General features: G+C 44.7%; 1 protein-coding gene across 1 annotated transcript in view; it reads right to left on the minus strand.

Annotated features, from left to right (window-relative positions):
- Wdfy3 (WD repeat and FYVE domain containing 3) overlaps positions 1–13915 on the minus strand; it is a 223573-nt gene that overhangs the window by 62592 nt on the left and 147066 nt on the right. The window contains exons 27-34 of the mRNA XM_051170516.1: positions 13669–13742; positions 13421–13582; positions 11806–11900; positions 6020–6140; positions 5407–5624; positions 3749–3984; positions 2226–2360; positions 523–702 (exon numbers count right to left, since the gene is read on the minus strand). Coding sequence (XP_051026473.1) covers positions 523–702; positions 2226–2360; positions 3749–3984; positions 5407–5624; positions 6020–6140; positions 11806–11900; positions 13421–13582; positions 13669–13742 — 1221 coding nt within the window. The remainder of the gene's footprint in view (positions 1–522; positions 703–2225; positions 2361–3748; positions 3985–5406; positions 5625–6019; positions 6141–11805; positions 11901–13420; positions 13583–13668; positions 13743–13915) is intronic.

Genomic DNA, 13915 nt, shown 5'->3' on the forward strand with positions numbered 1-13915 from the left:
AAGTCAATCGAGAGAGAGAGAGAGAGAGAGAGAGAGAGAGAGAGAGAGAGAGAGAGAGAGAGAGAGAGAAAGAGAGAGAGAGAGAATAGTAAATAAGCCCTGAATGCTGATAAGGAGATAAGGAGGCGTTACAAGTTCATATATGAATGTACATGCATGCACATCTACTTTCTGAATAAAAAAGAGAGCAGTTTGGTTTGGTCAGAGTCTTGTGACCTATGAAGAGCTCTTTCTAAGCACAGTCATCATTTTGTGGAAAAGACATGCAACAGTGACTGCCTGGCCTGGGATGTCAGCAACGGACTTACAAGGGCATGGAGGAAAAAAGGCAGGGAGCAGAGTTCACGGTTCACTTAGGGGAAAACGGAAGGCATCTGTGGGGAGCTTTGACAACAGGCTGTGACAGAGGGAGGGGAAGAAAGCGACAAACCAAAGTTGGTCAGGAGCCCAGGAACACAGAGGCCTGCTCTTCGCCAGGGCGGACTGGTCTGAGCCTGACCCTAGGTCCCTTCTATTCCTTACCATCTCTGAGTACGGTCGGATGTTGAAGGGAAAGACGGTGGCTGCTAAGGCACACAGGAAATCGGGGCTCATCCACATGGAGGCAAGGTCTGGAACATTGTGGTACAAGTATCTGAAGAACTGCATCAGGGTCACTGGGTACTCTCGGAGCCATGAGCCCTCTTCTTCCGACTGCCATGGCTAACACGGGCAGGAGGAGAACAACTGTGTTAGACAGGGCCGTACTTCTAGGAGACCTTAAGGCGAGCTTGTGGCAAACACCTGCCATCTCAGCGCTTGGGAAGCGGAGGAAGGAACATCAGGACTTAAGGTCATCCTCAGAGACCTGGGGAGTTTCAGATCAGCATGAGCTCTATGAGCGAGACCTTGTCTCAAATTGGTGGGGGTGGGTGGAGGGAGAGAGGGAGAGAGAGAGAGAGAGAGAGAGAAGAAAACCTTACTATTATTATTTTTCTGACACTGAGGCTATCAATGATCCAAAACTTGATCAGTCGTACATGAACAAGCAGGCAGATAAATCTAATCACCAGAAAACCAGCCACAGCCTTATAAACTGTTCCCCAGCACCCCCATGGCTCAGCCAAGAACAGCTGTTGTTATCAGTGTGAGTGTGGCCTGTGCCCTAGTGGCTTTAGCCTTCAGTGATCCTGTGCGTTCCATCAGAAAATTGGGAGTAGGATAAAAGATATGAAGGGATTTCCTAGCCTTACCCCAACACTCTTAAGCACTGCAGGGGATCAGTAAAGAAAATATGAGTATTTTAAGTTTCTGAAAAACATGCACTTCCTGATACTTGCCCTGACAGTGGCTTCTTCCTTAAGAAAGAATTTTACATTTGTTTACAGACCAGCACAAAAGTGAGACCCCCCCTCCCAAGGCATCCTAAGGTGATGCATTAATGGCAGTGTTTTGCTTTTAGGTAAGAGAATGAGTTTGAATTAAAATTACAATTATCAGATGCACATAGTTCAAGGAATGCAGGTTAGCATCTTCTCTTAAAACACAGCCCTAAGCTGTGCAGTGAGCTATGTCATCACTCACAGTATGCCTGTGAGGCAGACAGGGACAGATTCTGTCATTACACTCAAATTCCTCATCTCTAAGTTCAGAGGAAAAAGAAGTGAAAACGGAAATGTGCTCTGTTAATGTTTGAACATCTGAATGAGAGTAATTTCAGAATCTCAACATGTAACCATACAGCATTCTCAGGACACCATGGTTACACATGGGCATCTATTAGGATATATCCTGCATTGGTAACACTGGCTGGTACTTAGGACACTCTTCTAAGTATTTAGTGTACATATTACTTCCTTAAATCCTCACAACACTGTGGCGCAAACGCTGTTGTCACCTGACATTTAAACTTGGGAAACAGAAGCAGAAGGAAGGTAGTAGGCCTGGAATACCGGGAGTGACCCTGGCTTCCAGAGCCTGTGGTTTCTGGTCTCTCAAGTGCTGGGAATCAAACCCACCTCACACAAACAAGGCCAACAGTCTCCCTTTGAGCCACCACCCTCGTCTACGGTGTGGGGTCTTACCTTCTGTCCTTACTTTAGAGCTAAGAAAACAGGGTGGGGTCTAGAGCCACAAGGAAACAGACAGCTATGGTAAATAACGCCAGGCCTGGGCTATAAGGCAGCCAGCACTGCGCGCAGGCTGTGCAGACTGTAGGGCCCAGCACTGCGGCTTCAGTAACTCACTGAGTTCAGCATGGTGCGCAGCATCCCGAGGAGTAAGAAAGCAGATTCTGTGCACACGTTGTGGATGGAGGAGACCACCGTTCCGCTGGAGGCGGGGACGCCGAAGATGAAAGTCCAGATGGAATCCAAATCAAACTGCAGACCGAATGAGCAACGGCCAGTCATTGTCATTTTCCCGCCCCTAGAGGAGATCCTTAGAAATTCTAATACTCTAAAAATTTTTTGAAACTCCTTTTATTTTCTTTCTTCTTTTCTCTTTAACTGTTTAATGACAAAGAGATCACTAGTAACCCTCCTGACTGTGCCAGACCTCGGCGCCTGTGGTAATGTACCATCATTCTCTTCCGTCTCAGCCTTGTTTTTCCCTAGAAAAAACTATGCCCCCCGCCCCAGCCCCGCATGCATTTGCAAAAGATTAAATTATTAACGCGACAGTCTTCAGCAAGAAGCTTAAATGAGCACAGTAAACTCACTCTCCAATGACTCAAATTCATATTACTTACAAGTAAGAGTTCACAAAACAGATGAAGTGATGGGCAGTTTTACCTTACACTTATGGCTATGGTGCCATGTGATTCAAAGTTCCTGGGAAGCCAAATTCTGCTAAGCAGAAGTCTTTACCTTTGTTTAATGTAAGGGTACCACTTAAGATTTCATGGAAAAGGCTTGGTCAAATATTGAAAGTGATTTGAATATCATTTGGCATAGGATGGAAGCAAATTTGAATTTAAAGGCTAAAGATGAAGCCCCAAATATAAGCATTTTTAATAGTCTTCAATGACAACTCAAATAAAGCATTGCTGGTTTCCTGAAAATGTAGCTGTTCTTTATTATTAAGAAATTAAAAATATTTTTAAAATCAAAACTTGTACCTACTCTTTTTAGTGTATATGTGGTGTGTGTGTGTGTGTGTGTGTGTGTCTGTCTGTCTGTCTGTCTGTCTGTCTGTGTGAACGTGCCCCATACACAGGATAAGCAGATGTGTATGAAGACTCATGGTTGACATCCTTGATCACCATCTATCCTTCCCTCATTGTCATGTTTTGAGACAAAGTCTCTTAATGAAACCTGAATTTCACCAATTTGGCTAGAGATCATCAATGAGCTCCCGGGGTCACCCACTCCCATCCCACAGGGCTGGGGTCACAAGCATATGCAGCAGTGGTGACTTCTTATTTGGGCTTTGGGGTCTGAACCCAGGTTCTTAAGCACCTCACAGATTCGCCATCTCCCAGGCCCTCCCTTCAATTTTAATTCTCTGGAAATGAAATCATATTTCTAGGTGAACTTGGGCTACTCAAAACAATCCTTTAGATCACAATTAATGCCACCCAAAGTGCTCATGCATGGACAGTCATATAAAACAACCATAAAGAAAGAAGGCAAATGGGCGACAAAGGATGTCTTTTTAGGAAAATTGCCTAGCAAATGTACAGGGTTTTTAAATTCCCAAATTAAACTTTAACTGTCAGAAGCAACAGACTTTACATGTTTTACAGTGGCACCTACTAGGCCATTCCTACCTGGCAACCCTGCTTACACCGGCTGCTGGTGACAGGCACACTGACCTGCAGGTTCTCAGGCAGCTCGCTCACTGGCTGTTGCAGAAACAAGGCCATGAGGAGAAAATAGAGGGCAGGGACATTCGTGTGCTTAGGAAGGAAAGACTGAAGAACCAGGAAGCCAGGAAAATGGCAGGCATCCCGGTTAATCTCCCTGACTGTGCATCTCCCACCGGCACTCCTGCCCACGTTGAATCCTAAGAGAAGAGAAGTCAGAAAGAGTCAGAAACAGAAAGGGGCTCAGCTGGGCAGGTGGGGCACACCTGTTTTGAACCTATACACGGAAAGCCAGCTGGCTGCCACAGGCTGACCCCCTTTAGCCCACTCTGTCACCATCGGTTTGACTTTGCACCACTGCTCATTAGCACACAGGTTCTGACGGAGAGCTGGGATAACCAGGTACAAGTCTACAAATGCTTCTCACTGTGTAACAAGCTCAGAAGAGCTGCAACGTCCTGCTCATGCTTCCAAAAGAATGCAGCGAACCAGGGGCAAACAGAAGATGCTATGTGTGGAACTACAAGCGGTCAAAGTAATTAATACATTTCATTTGTCCTCAAAAGTCACTATAAACTTGTGACCTTAAATCATATATGGATTCAGATTTCAGACTAAATGAAGAAAAAACCCCCGACTTCCTCACACACCGCAATCTGCACTGTGCCAGAAGGCTGCCAGGTGTGAGAAAGGCACCCACTGTGGCTATGGTCCCCACAAGCTGGGTGGGTCACCCACTGTCCTCTGAGGCTGTGCCAGGAGACAGAGAGAAGAGAGCCACTACTGTGGCTAAGAACGTGCACATATCTACCAATCCTGTGTCTATAGGAGTCCTGGATTACACACAGTTTCCAGGTACAACCCAAGCACAGTCCTCTGGCCACCCCAATCCTAGTAGAGCGCTCAGTGCAGAGCAAATGTCAGCCAAGAGCCCAGTAGAAACCTGCTGTGAACAGATGCCACTGACGAATGACTGACTTGCACTCTGAGGCTACCAAAGTTTCAAAGGGAGATTTGCATTTTTTTTTTCAATTTTGTTTGGGGATAAGAATAAGTATTATTTAACATAATAATAGCACAATTTACATCTAGGTTGCTTTTAAGTACATGTATCTTAATCAATTGTTCAGTTTGACTTAATTGTCTAAAATATACTCTAATGACGAAAAAATTGCACAGCAATTTACTACACTTACGCATACGTCATCTCATTTCTAAATCAGAGTGACCGTGTGGCTTAGACACCGTCATATATGTATGGGTCAATGAGGCTTAAATTACAACACCTCCCAGCTGTGTTACTGCAGCCTAGTGACACCTTCTGTGAGATGTGGAGGATACATTAACGCTTCACCCAGTCACACAGCGAATGGATAGCTACCGACACGAACAGCGCCACTGTCACTTGATGATCACTGGGTTAAAGGTCAAAGGTTGTATGTCATAGCAAAAGCACAACCAGTTCTCCGAGTTTCCATGTCTTAAAATCCTACCTTTGGTGTTGGTTTGAACTCGGAACTGTAAGGTTTCCTTTATGTTGTTAGTAAAAGTCACAACTCCCAAGGGCTGTGACGTGCACTGAAGTGCACACTCATTACACAACAACCCCTCAAGTCTCTTACCTAACACAGTCCCGATTTTGTTAGTCAGGACGGAGTCTGTCTGCTCCAGCCACCCTCCACCACTGAGCCCTTCCTTAAACTTGATGAGGATGGACTGGTTGCTCAGCAGGACAACGAGGATCCTCATGGCAGCTGTCACTGTGGTGGGGTGCAAGTGTTCTTCCATGAACACCATGATCCAGTCGAAACCCAGCGTCCTGACCAGCTCTTCGCAAGCCCTGTTCAAAGGCAGACGGCGTCAATGAAATGGAATGCGTTTCTGGAACTCAGATTTCTTATTAGACAAATACGCCTGAGCCTCATCTTTGAGATACTATCAATTTCAGGGTTTGAGTCGATCCACTCAAGTCTACAGAAGTCTCATCCCACTTGATAGGAAGTGACCAGTAACAGCATACAGGACCATCAGTTCTCTTTCTTTCTTTTCTTTTCTTCCTTCTTTCCTTCTTTCTTGTTCACTATATAGCCCTGGTTGTCCTAGAATTCACTACGTACAGGCTGGCCTTGAACTTACAGAGATGCACCTGCCTCTGCCTCCCAAGTGCTGGAGTTAAAGATGTGCATCCATCACAGCCTGGCTAGGACTATCAATTCTAAAAAAGGTTTCACTTACTGCACGTTAATGCTTGTCTTTTCTTTAGATGTATAAATGAGCTTCAGCAAGATGTCTAACAGCCTGTTCCTCAAAAGTATAAGGTTAGCAGACACAAGACCGCCAAACTCTTCTTCTGCCCCTGAAAGGAAACACACACGTTAAATACCTCAGAGGTAACAGATAAAACACCCAACCTGCCTCTCTGAAATCTCCAGGGAAACCTTTTTTAAAAAGAAGGTCTTTCCACTATAGCAGACAAGAAAATGAACAAGATAAATTTCTCTTTAGAACCCTGACAATTGTTCAATTTATACCTCCAATACGATCAAAAATAGCGACAATGAAGACTTTTGTCCTCTTTATATTAGCTAATATTTTCTTCTCTTCCTCAACAGGAGGAAACCATCAATTAAAACTGTATAAATAAGCCGGGCGTGGAGGCACACGCCTTTAATCCCAGAACTCAGGAGGCAGAGGCAGGTGGATCACCAGGCCAGCCTGGTCTACAAAGCGAGTCTAGGACAGACAAGGCTACACAGAGAAACCCTGCCTTAAAAAAATAAAACAAAAACAAAAACAAAACAAAACAAAACAACAAAATCACCTGTACAAATAAAAACAATTGCTCCTTTAGAACCTCAGTTTCCCAGGTAGGCCCTCAACTTCCTCTTTCTTTAAAGACACGGGTAACTGTAGGACTCAAGGACCTAGAACAGGCAACATCCACATTAAAGCGTCGATATATGCGGCTGAACTTCCCAATTATGAAGGCTCGGACTGTTGCAGATGCAGACCCAGGTGGCCCTACACTCATTATCCTCTCTTCTAAGGCCTTTGCAGCTATCTGAAATGAATGAACTCAGCATCCCGCGAGCTTTCCCCAGCCACAGTTCAAGAGAATCCTCAAGATGACCTCTGACCCTGTGGCAGATGTTCTCCTGCTACCCAAGGCTTCCACTGGTGTATCTGAAAAAAAATCCACTTGCTTTTGTTCTGTAACTATAAAACCTCCATGAAACATTTCCACGTTGAAGCATGTCCCCTGGGGGAAACGCCTATGTCCCCAGGCCACGGTCACTTGTTATTACCTCAAGAATAAACTTTCTCTTAGTCTCTTTGTGATGAGAGCAATGTTTTGTGTTGAGACTGTATTTTAAAGTTTGAAAATAGGAATCACTAGTTTATTCAACAAATACAGGACATAAAGCAAAGTTGGCATTGTATATCTCAGAACGAGGCACAGTCCACACAAAAGCAGAGAAGAAACTGGACAAAAGCTTCCAGAAGCCCACAGTGCCAGGCATGCTGCACCATGGGAAAGCTGTGTGGCTGCTCACTCCCCACACTTCCATTTCTGCTGGCGTTGAGGCCCCGCCTGAACTCCACTGTGGTTTTATGCTTCTACTTGTTTGGTTTGTGGCCTTGAAATGTGGATTTAGCTGGCTATGATCACAGATGCTTTTAAACGAGCGCTCTAGAGGCAGAGGCAGGCAGGCATCTCTGAGCTCAAGGCCAGTCACATCTGTAAAGTGAATTACAGGCCAGCCAGGGCTACAGAGTGAAAAAACAAAAAACAGTGAGTTTATCTGGGTAGAATGTTGCATCCTTTAATCCCAGCACTTGAAGCGAGAGGCAGCCTAGCTTATGCACCAGGTTCAGAGAGCCAGAGCTACAAAGTCAGAGTCCCTGACTCCCACTCCCCCTGGGGAAAAAAAAAAGTGAATTTATTGCTTCACTCATTACGATGCTTCAAGTTAACAAAAGAGACTCAAGAATCCCTCTTCTAAGCAATTAAAAGTATGAGGAAAAGGGTACCACAAAGCTAATGCTGCAAGAATCACTTCTTATAAACTGACAATATACACACAATATTAAAACTCTCAAAAAATTCTTACAAATCTTTTTTTTTTTTTCTTTCATTTTTCGAGACAGGGTTTCTCTGTGTAGCCTTGGCCATCCTGGACTCACTTTGTAGACCAGGCTGGCCTCAAACTCACAGCGATCCGCCTGCCTCTGCCTCCCGAGTGCTGGGATTAAAGGCGTGTGCCACCACGCCCAGTTTTTTTTTTTTTTTTTTTACTTTCTAATAACTCTGTGTCCCCTAGTTTTCAAATATAGCTTAAAACCCTGAGCTCCATCTGAGAGAAGCTCCCAGGCTAACGTTCGCACTGAGGTTTTCTACAGCCATCACATACTGTTTTTCTTTACTGGTTTTATTTTGGGGGGTATCATATCATATTCAATACAATTTTGTGGTGAACAGGTAATGGATGTTATCTACAAGCTATTCTTTCAAATGGCACAAAGTGATGACAAAAACAGCCCAGGTGATCTGGCTTCTAAACAGATAACCAGCCATTTGTACATCTTTAGTGCAGTACCCATCATCAGGAATACAACGCTACTGTGGTTACTGAACTGAATGGCTACAAAACATTTAGAGGATACAGTGATATTTTTTCCTGCATCATTTGTATAACTGGGATAAAACTGTTATGTTATTTCCAACAACTTTTGGAGCATTTTCATTTTCTAATTGATGTTTCTTCAGCTTTACATGTGCTGGGGTGTTACAAGCTTTTCTTTCCACCTCTAAGGGAGATCCCTCCTGATGCACCAAGGGTGAGGGTTGCCAGAGGGGGAGAGGGAGGAGGTAAGATGTGGAACAGGATCAGATGGGGAGGGGGAGGGAGGGGTGCGATGGGGGAGGGGATATGGAGAGGGATAACTAAAACAAAGGGCCGTTTGATGATGCATATGGAAACCTAACACAGTAGAAGCTCCTTAAAAATATATAAATACATGAGAGAAATTTAAATTAGACCCACATAGGACAGGGGGAACGAAGCCTCAACTAGGTCTCTCACCACCGAGTGAAACCTACAGTGCTAAAAATGGGTTTTATTTTAAAAGTTGTTGTCCAAAAGCATGTCATGGAAACTCCTAAACAACCCAATCAAATGCCAAGATTACTGTTGATCTCCATAACTAATGGTAGGGCCCTTTCATTGAAGACAACACCTACATAACTCACTGAACATGGAGAAAAAAAAAAAAAATCAAGCTGATGCCTGCCTTGAGCCTTCACCTCTGCTGACTACTAGTAATGGTACAGGCAGGTACTCTGCACACCACGAGAGGAGAAAGGTAAACACCAAGCTAGCCACAAATCCTGTGATCCACCATGGTAGCCTGTCTGGCAAGATGTGCTGGTGCAAAGACAGTTGCAGCAGTAACCACCCACTATCTGGTTGCATTTAAGGCCCACTCCGTGAGACGGAAGCTATGCCTCGACCTGCCCAGGTGGCCAAGATCCTGAACTAGATAGGCCACAAAGCCAGGGGGAAACCAAGCCAAACTGTTCTGCTAAAGGAATGGGGCAGTGAGATGACCAACAACACTCTGCTATGCTCACACATCAGTGTCTTCCTCCACCACCATCAGAGCAGAGTCCTCCTGCAGTTCCCTCCTGGGAACAAATAAAGAGATTCACAACTTAAGAATGGACAGAGAGCTAAGTGTTACATTAAAAATGTATCGGTTCAGCCTAAGATTGCTAATAAAATACACAGTCTGAAGTGTACTCTAAAGCTGCCAGCGCAACGCTGAGCAGAAACTAAACTAATACTTAGCTTCTCTTAAACTAAGGTAAACAAACTACTCTAAACTGATATGTAATACATATACCCCAAGCATCTGCCACTAAGACATTCTTCCGGCCATTCTCCCCTTCCTCTTCCTGCGCAGTCAACTGTTTCTCTGTGCTCCTAACAGACAATCCTCATCCCTCTCCTCCAGGAGGTCCCGCCTTCCACTCTTCCTTCTGCCCAGCTGATTGGCTAAACAGCGCTTTATTGACAGTTGTTACATCCACTCAGCGTTCCTCCACAGTGAAGGGTCTTGGAATCCTTAGTTCTAAATCTCCAAATGCCTCCCCCCTCAGGGTTAAGGGAACTCAGGGATGAAGCCGCAAAAAGTCTGTAAGAACCAAGGGGATGAAGGACCAAGAAAATAAGGCTTTCTAGACACAACAGAAGTGACACACATATGAACTCAGAGACTGCGGCAACACGCACAGGGCCTGCACAGCGCTAGGACCGACGGGTCCCACCACTGAGAGAAGCACACACAACCCTCCACCCCTAACCCAGAAGACTTCTCCATCTGACAACTGATTGCAAAGGAAAACAGCTTTCTCCATTGGAGTCTCATGGGAGATACCACACTTCAGGGCAGGCCCTATGCCCGGCAGGAGGGAGCCGACACAAACCGAATTCAATGGTAATTGTATTTTTGAAGGTTTTTGTTTGTTTGTTTGTTTGTCTCATAATACTTTGTGCATTGCTTTGTTCTGGTTTATTTTTTTCCTCACAGACCTTTTGCTTCTACATCGTGATTTTCTGTGTGTGTCAGTGTGTGTGTCTCAGCATCTGCATGTGTTTCTCGTGCTTCCTCTCTGGCTCTTTTTTATTGTTTGTTTTGTCCATTTTGGTTTGTTTGTATTCTGAGAAGAAAGATTGGGTGTGGAATTGGGGGGGGGGGGTTGGAAGGTGGGGAGGGTCTGGGAGCGGTTGGGAGAGGGGAACCATACATGGAATGTACTATATTTAAAAACCTATTTTCAGTTTCAAAGAGACCCAAAGAACTTATATTGGTTTGGGCTACCTTGGTTCGAATACAGTAATGACCTTGGGTAATTTCCTCCCAGTTATGTTTGTGTGAGTGGCAGTTTCTTTCCTCCTAAAACTGCAGTAGCAGTAGTCACAGCATATGGCTGTTGTGAGATCAGACAGAACATATAACGAATGCTCAGCCAGTGTTGTCTATCAGGGTGGTTTCAAACGAGCTGTCAATAGGGAGCTGAGTGCCGCATGTATGCCGCGCATGTCAGCGGGGCACTGTGGCGTGCAGCACTCCTGTCTGTCAGAAGCTGACAGGAAGCACAATAATTTTCTGCTTATGCAATAGGGCAAGAGCAGTGGTGATGCTATGGGAACAATGAACAGGCACTCTCAGTGTCACTGGACCCTTGCAGACACCAATATCCAGAGACGCTCAAGATCTTACCTACCACACAACGGTGACACATTTGCATGCCATCAACACAAAACTTCAAACCCGAAATCACCTTTATCTATGATACCTAACACTACGTAAATGCCATATAAACGGCTGTATTAATATAGTGAAGTTGCAGATGACAGATATACAATGTAGTATTTTTCCAGAACACTTGTTAGGTCCACAGATGGAGAATGCAGGCATGCTGAGAAGGAACGATGTGAGAGGGAGGGAAGGAAACTTTCAGTGCTTCTCAATCATGCAGCCAAAACCACAAATGGCTTTAAAAGGCCCGTGTGTCTTCAGGTAAGAAGACACCAAACAAGTTAAACATTACTCATTCACACACTCAGGGACTCACAACTAGTATATTATTTTTTGTGAGACTTATATAAACTGACCCCAGTAAAAAGGTGTTTCTCTCAATGACTACTGAATAGTTTACTTAACAGAGAAATGATACTAGCAACAGACAAAATGTTAAAAATCAAGTAATTTCAATTACACTAGAAGTGTACTACCACGAATCTAAAATCAGGAGAGATTTCATACCCTTAAAGTTTTTAGGCCACCCTATACTTTTGCGTATTGTGTAGATTGGATATAGGATAAATGTACCAGAAAAGGCCAAAAAAAGTAATATGAGGAGACAAGTTATATAATATTTTCACATATAATTCAGTCGAATTTGTGTCATATGGTGGGTAGACTTATTAGCTGACTTTTTTCTTTGGTCAACTCACCAGTGTCAGGTTTCTCTTCAGTGTTTATTTCCATAACTACGAATTTCTCACAAACTGCAAAGGTTGGCAAAGTAGAAGAGATGAACTGGCCAAACCTTTAAATAGAGAAGAGAATAACAAGTTCTCAGTTTTCTTTTCCAGAAACCACAAAATACAAAGAAATGAGAAAACAAACACACACACATTTCTGTTTGGTTTCTGCGGCACTTTAGGTAACTGTATTCAGTTTGCTTCCTCTTGGCCTGCACACCTAATGACAACATACAATGATGTTTCTAAAGTCCAGAGAGAATCCAGGTTTTCAGAAGCATGGACTCTTTAGCGCGCTAACCTGCATGGCCTAAGCTGAACAGCATGACTGATGAAGATAAAACGCTTTGGCGTGTGAATGCACTGACGCCTAGTGATTGAGGACTCGGATTTTAGAAATGACGCTAGGACATACACGCATGCACGCACGCACGCACGCACGCAGATTGACTTTTTAACCATGTGACCTGAGACAAGTAGCAGAAGTTCTCTAGGACCTTGTTTCTTCGTTATACAGAAAAATGGGAAAGTTAAAACTTTGATGAGGCTTGGTGATAATTTCATCTACGTGATCATACCACAGGATGAGTTCTAAATAAACAATGGTAATAACAGTAACTGGTCCAGGAGGTGGTGGCACATGCCTTTAATCCCAACACTTGGGAGGCAGGCAGATCTCTGAGTTTGAGGCCGGTTTGGTCTTCAGAGTGAATTCCAGGACAGCCAAAGCTACACAGAGAAATCCTGTCTGGAAAAGCAAAGCAAAGCAAAGCAAAACAAACAAACAAAAACCAAAAAAGATAACTGAAATTCTCCAAAATAATCCTAAAGTTCCAGCTTCAAATGTTATAAAGTTTAAAAAGTAAAACAGCTTTCTGTAGGGACTCCAAGAATAAAAGCAAAGGCTCCACACTTCCTTCGTGTTAAAAAAAGAAAAAGAAAAATTATCACTCATCGTATACGTGTGCACAAGAGAGGTATATGACGTGTGTGTGTGTGTGTGTGTGTGTGTGTGTGTGTGTGTGTGTGTGTGTGTGTAGGCCCCTATGGTGTGTGTGGGGGGGGGCAGGGTCTCTTCTGGAACTCAGGACTCCTGTCTGTAAGCTGGGCTGGCAGCCAGCAAGGCCCGGTGAGCCTTCTGTCTCTCTGCCCACACAGATGGGGTTAAGGCACACCTGGCTTGCTATGTGGGTGCTAACTTAGGTCCCCACAGTTGCAAAGCAAGTGCTGTTACCCACTGAGCCATCACTTCAGTTAGTCTAAGCCCCGTTTCGTACTTGAACAACATAACACTGCACTTTACATGAGACATTTAAGTATTCAACAATAAAGTGCCATCTGTTTTTGAGTGCCAGGGAGCAAAGAGGAAAGCAGGAGCCAGTTTGCATGTGTGTGGCACACACCCTTGAGCATTAACAGGCCTGTAGGAGTAAGGATGCAGACTGATAACTCCTATCCTGAAACCTTGTATCTCGGTCACCGCATCCCTCCCATGCTGCTGACATCACAGCTGGCATCCATCACAGGGACCACAGGGCCCAATTGCATTCCCCTCGCTGGCTCAGTCAACCAAGCGACAACCTACCTGAGCAGATCATTGGTGCTGGGAAAGCCCTGCAGCAGGAAGCTCAGCACGTTACTAATAGCAGCGATGGTCGGCTGGGACAAGGACATGTCTCGGAGAGTCAGGAGCAGCTTGGGGATGAGCTGGAATTCCCTCATCAGCTTGGCATTCTTGGAAGCCTCGCTGTAAGAGAAGGCCAGTTTAACAGGCTGGAAGATGGCGCTCTCTCCTGTAACCGAACGGCTGACTGCCTGAGCGCCGGCTAGTACCTGGACTCTGTGAGCAGTTCGATGAAGTGTTCAAACAGAGACAGATGAAGTTCATACGGTGCATGAAGCCAGACCTGTAACAAAGTGTGAACAGCAGCATGGTTAAGGTTGAACGTGTGCCCGCTGTCAGTACAACGAGATCAAATACAGCACACGGGACACACTTCAGTTGTATACCGTAATCAACGGGACACAGCAGGAGAAAAGTCAGTCACTATAAACAGACCCAACCTACAGAAAACGGACA

This window comes from Acomys russatus, chromosome 28 (genome assembly GCF_903995435.1).
Source record: "Acomys russatus chromosome 28, mAcoRus1.1, whole genome shotgun sequence".
NCBI lineage: Eukaryota > Metazoa > Chordata > Mammalia > Rodentia > Muridae > Acomys > Acomys russatus.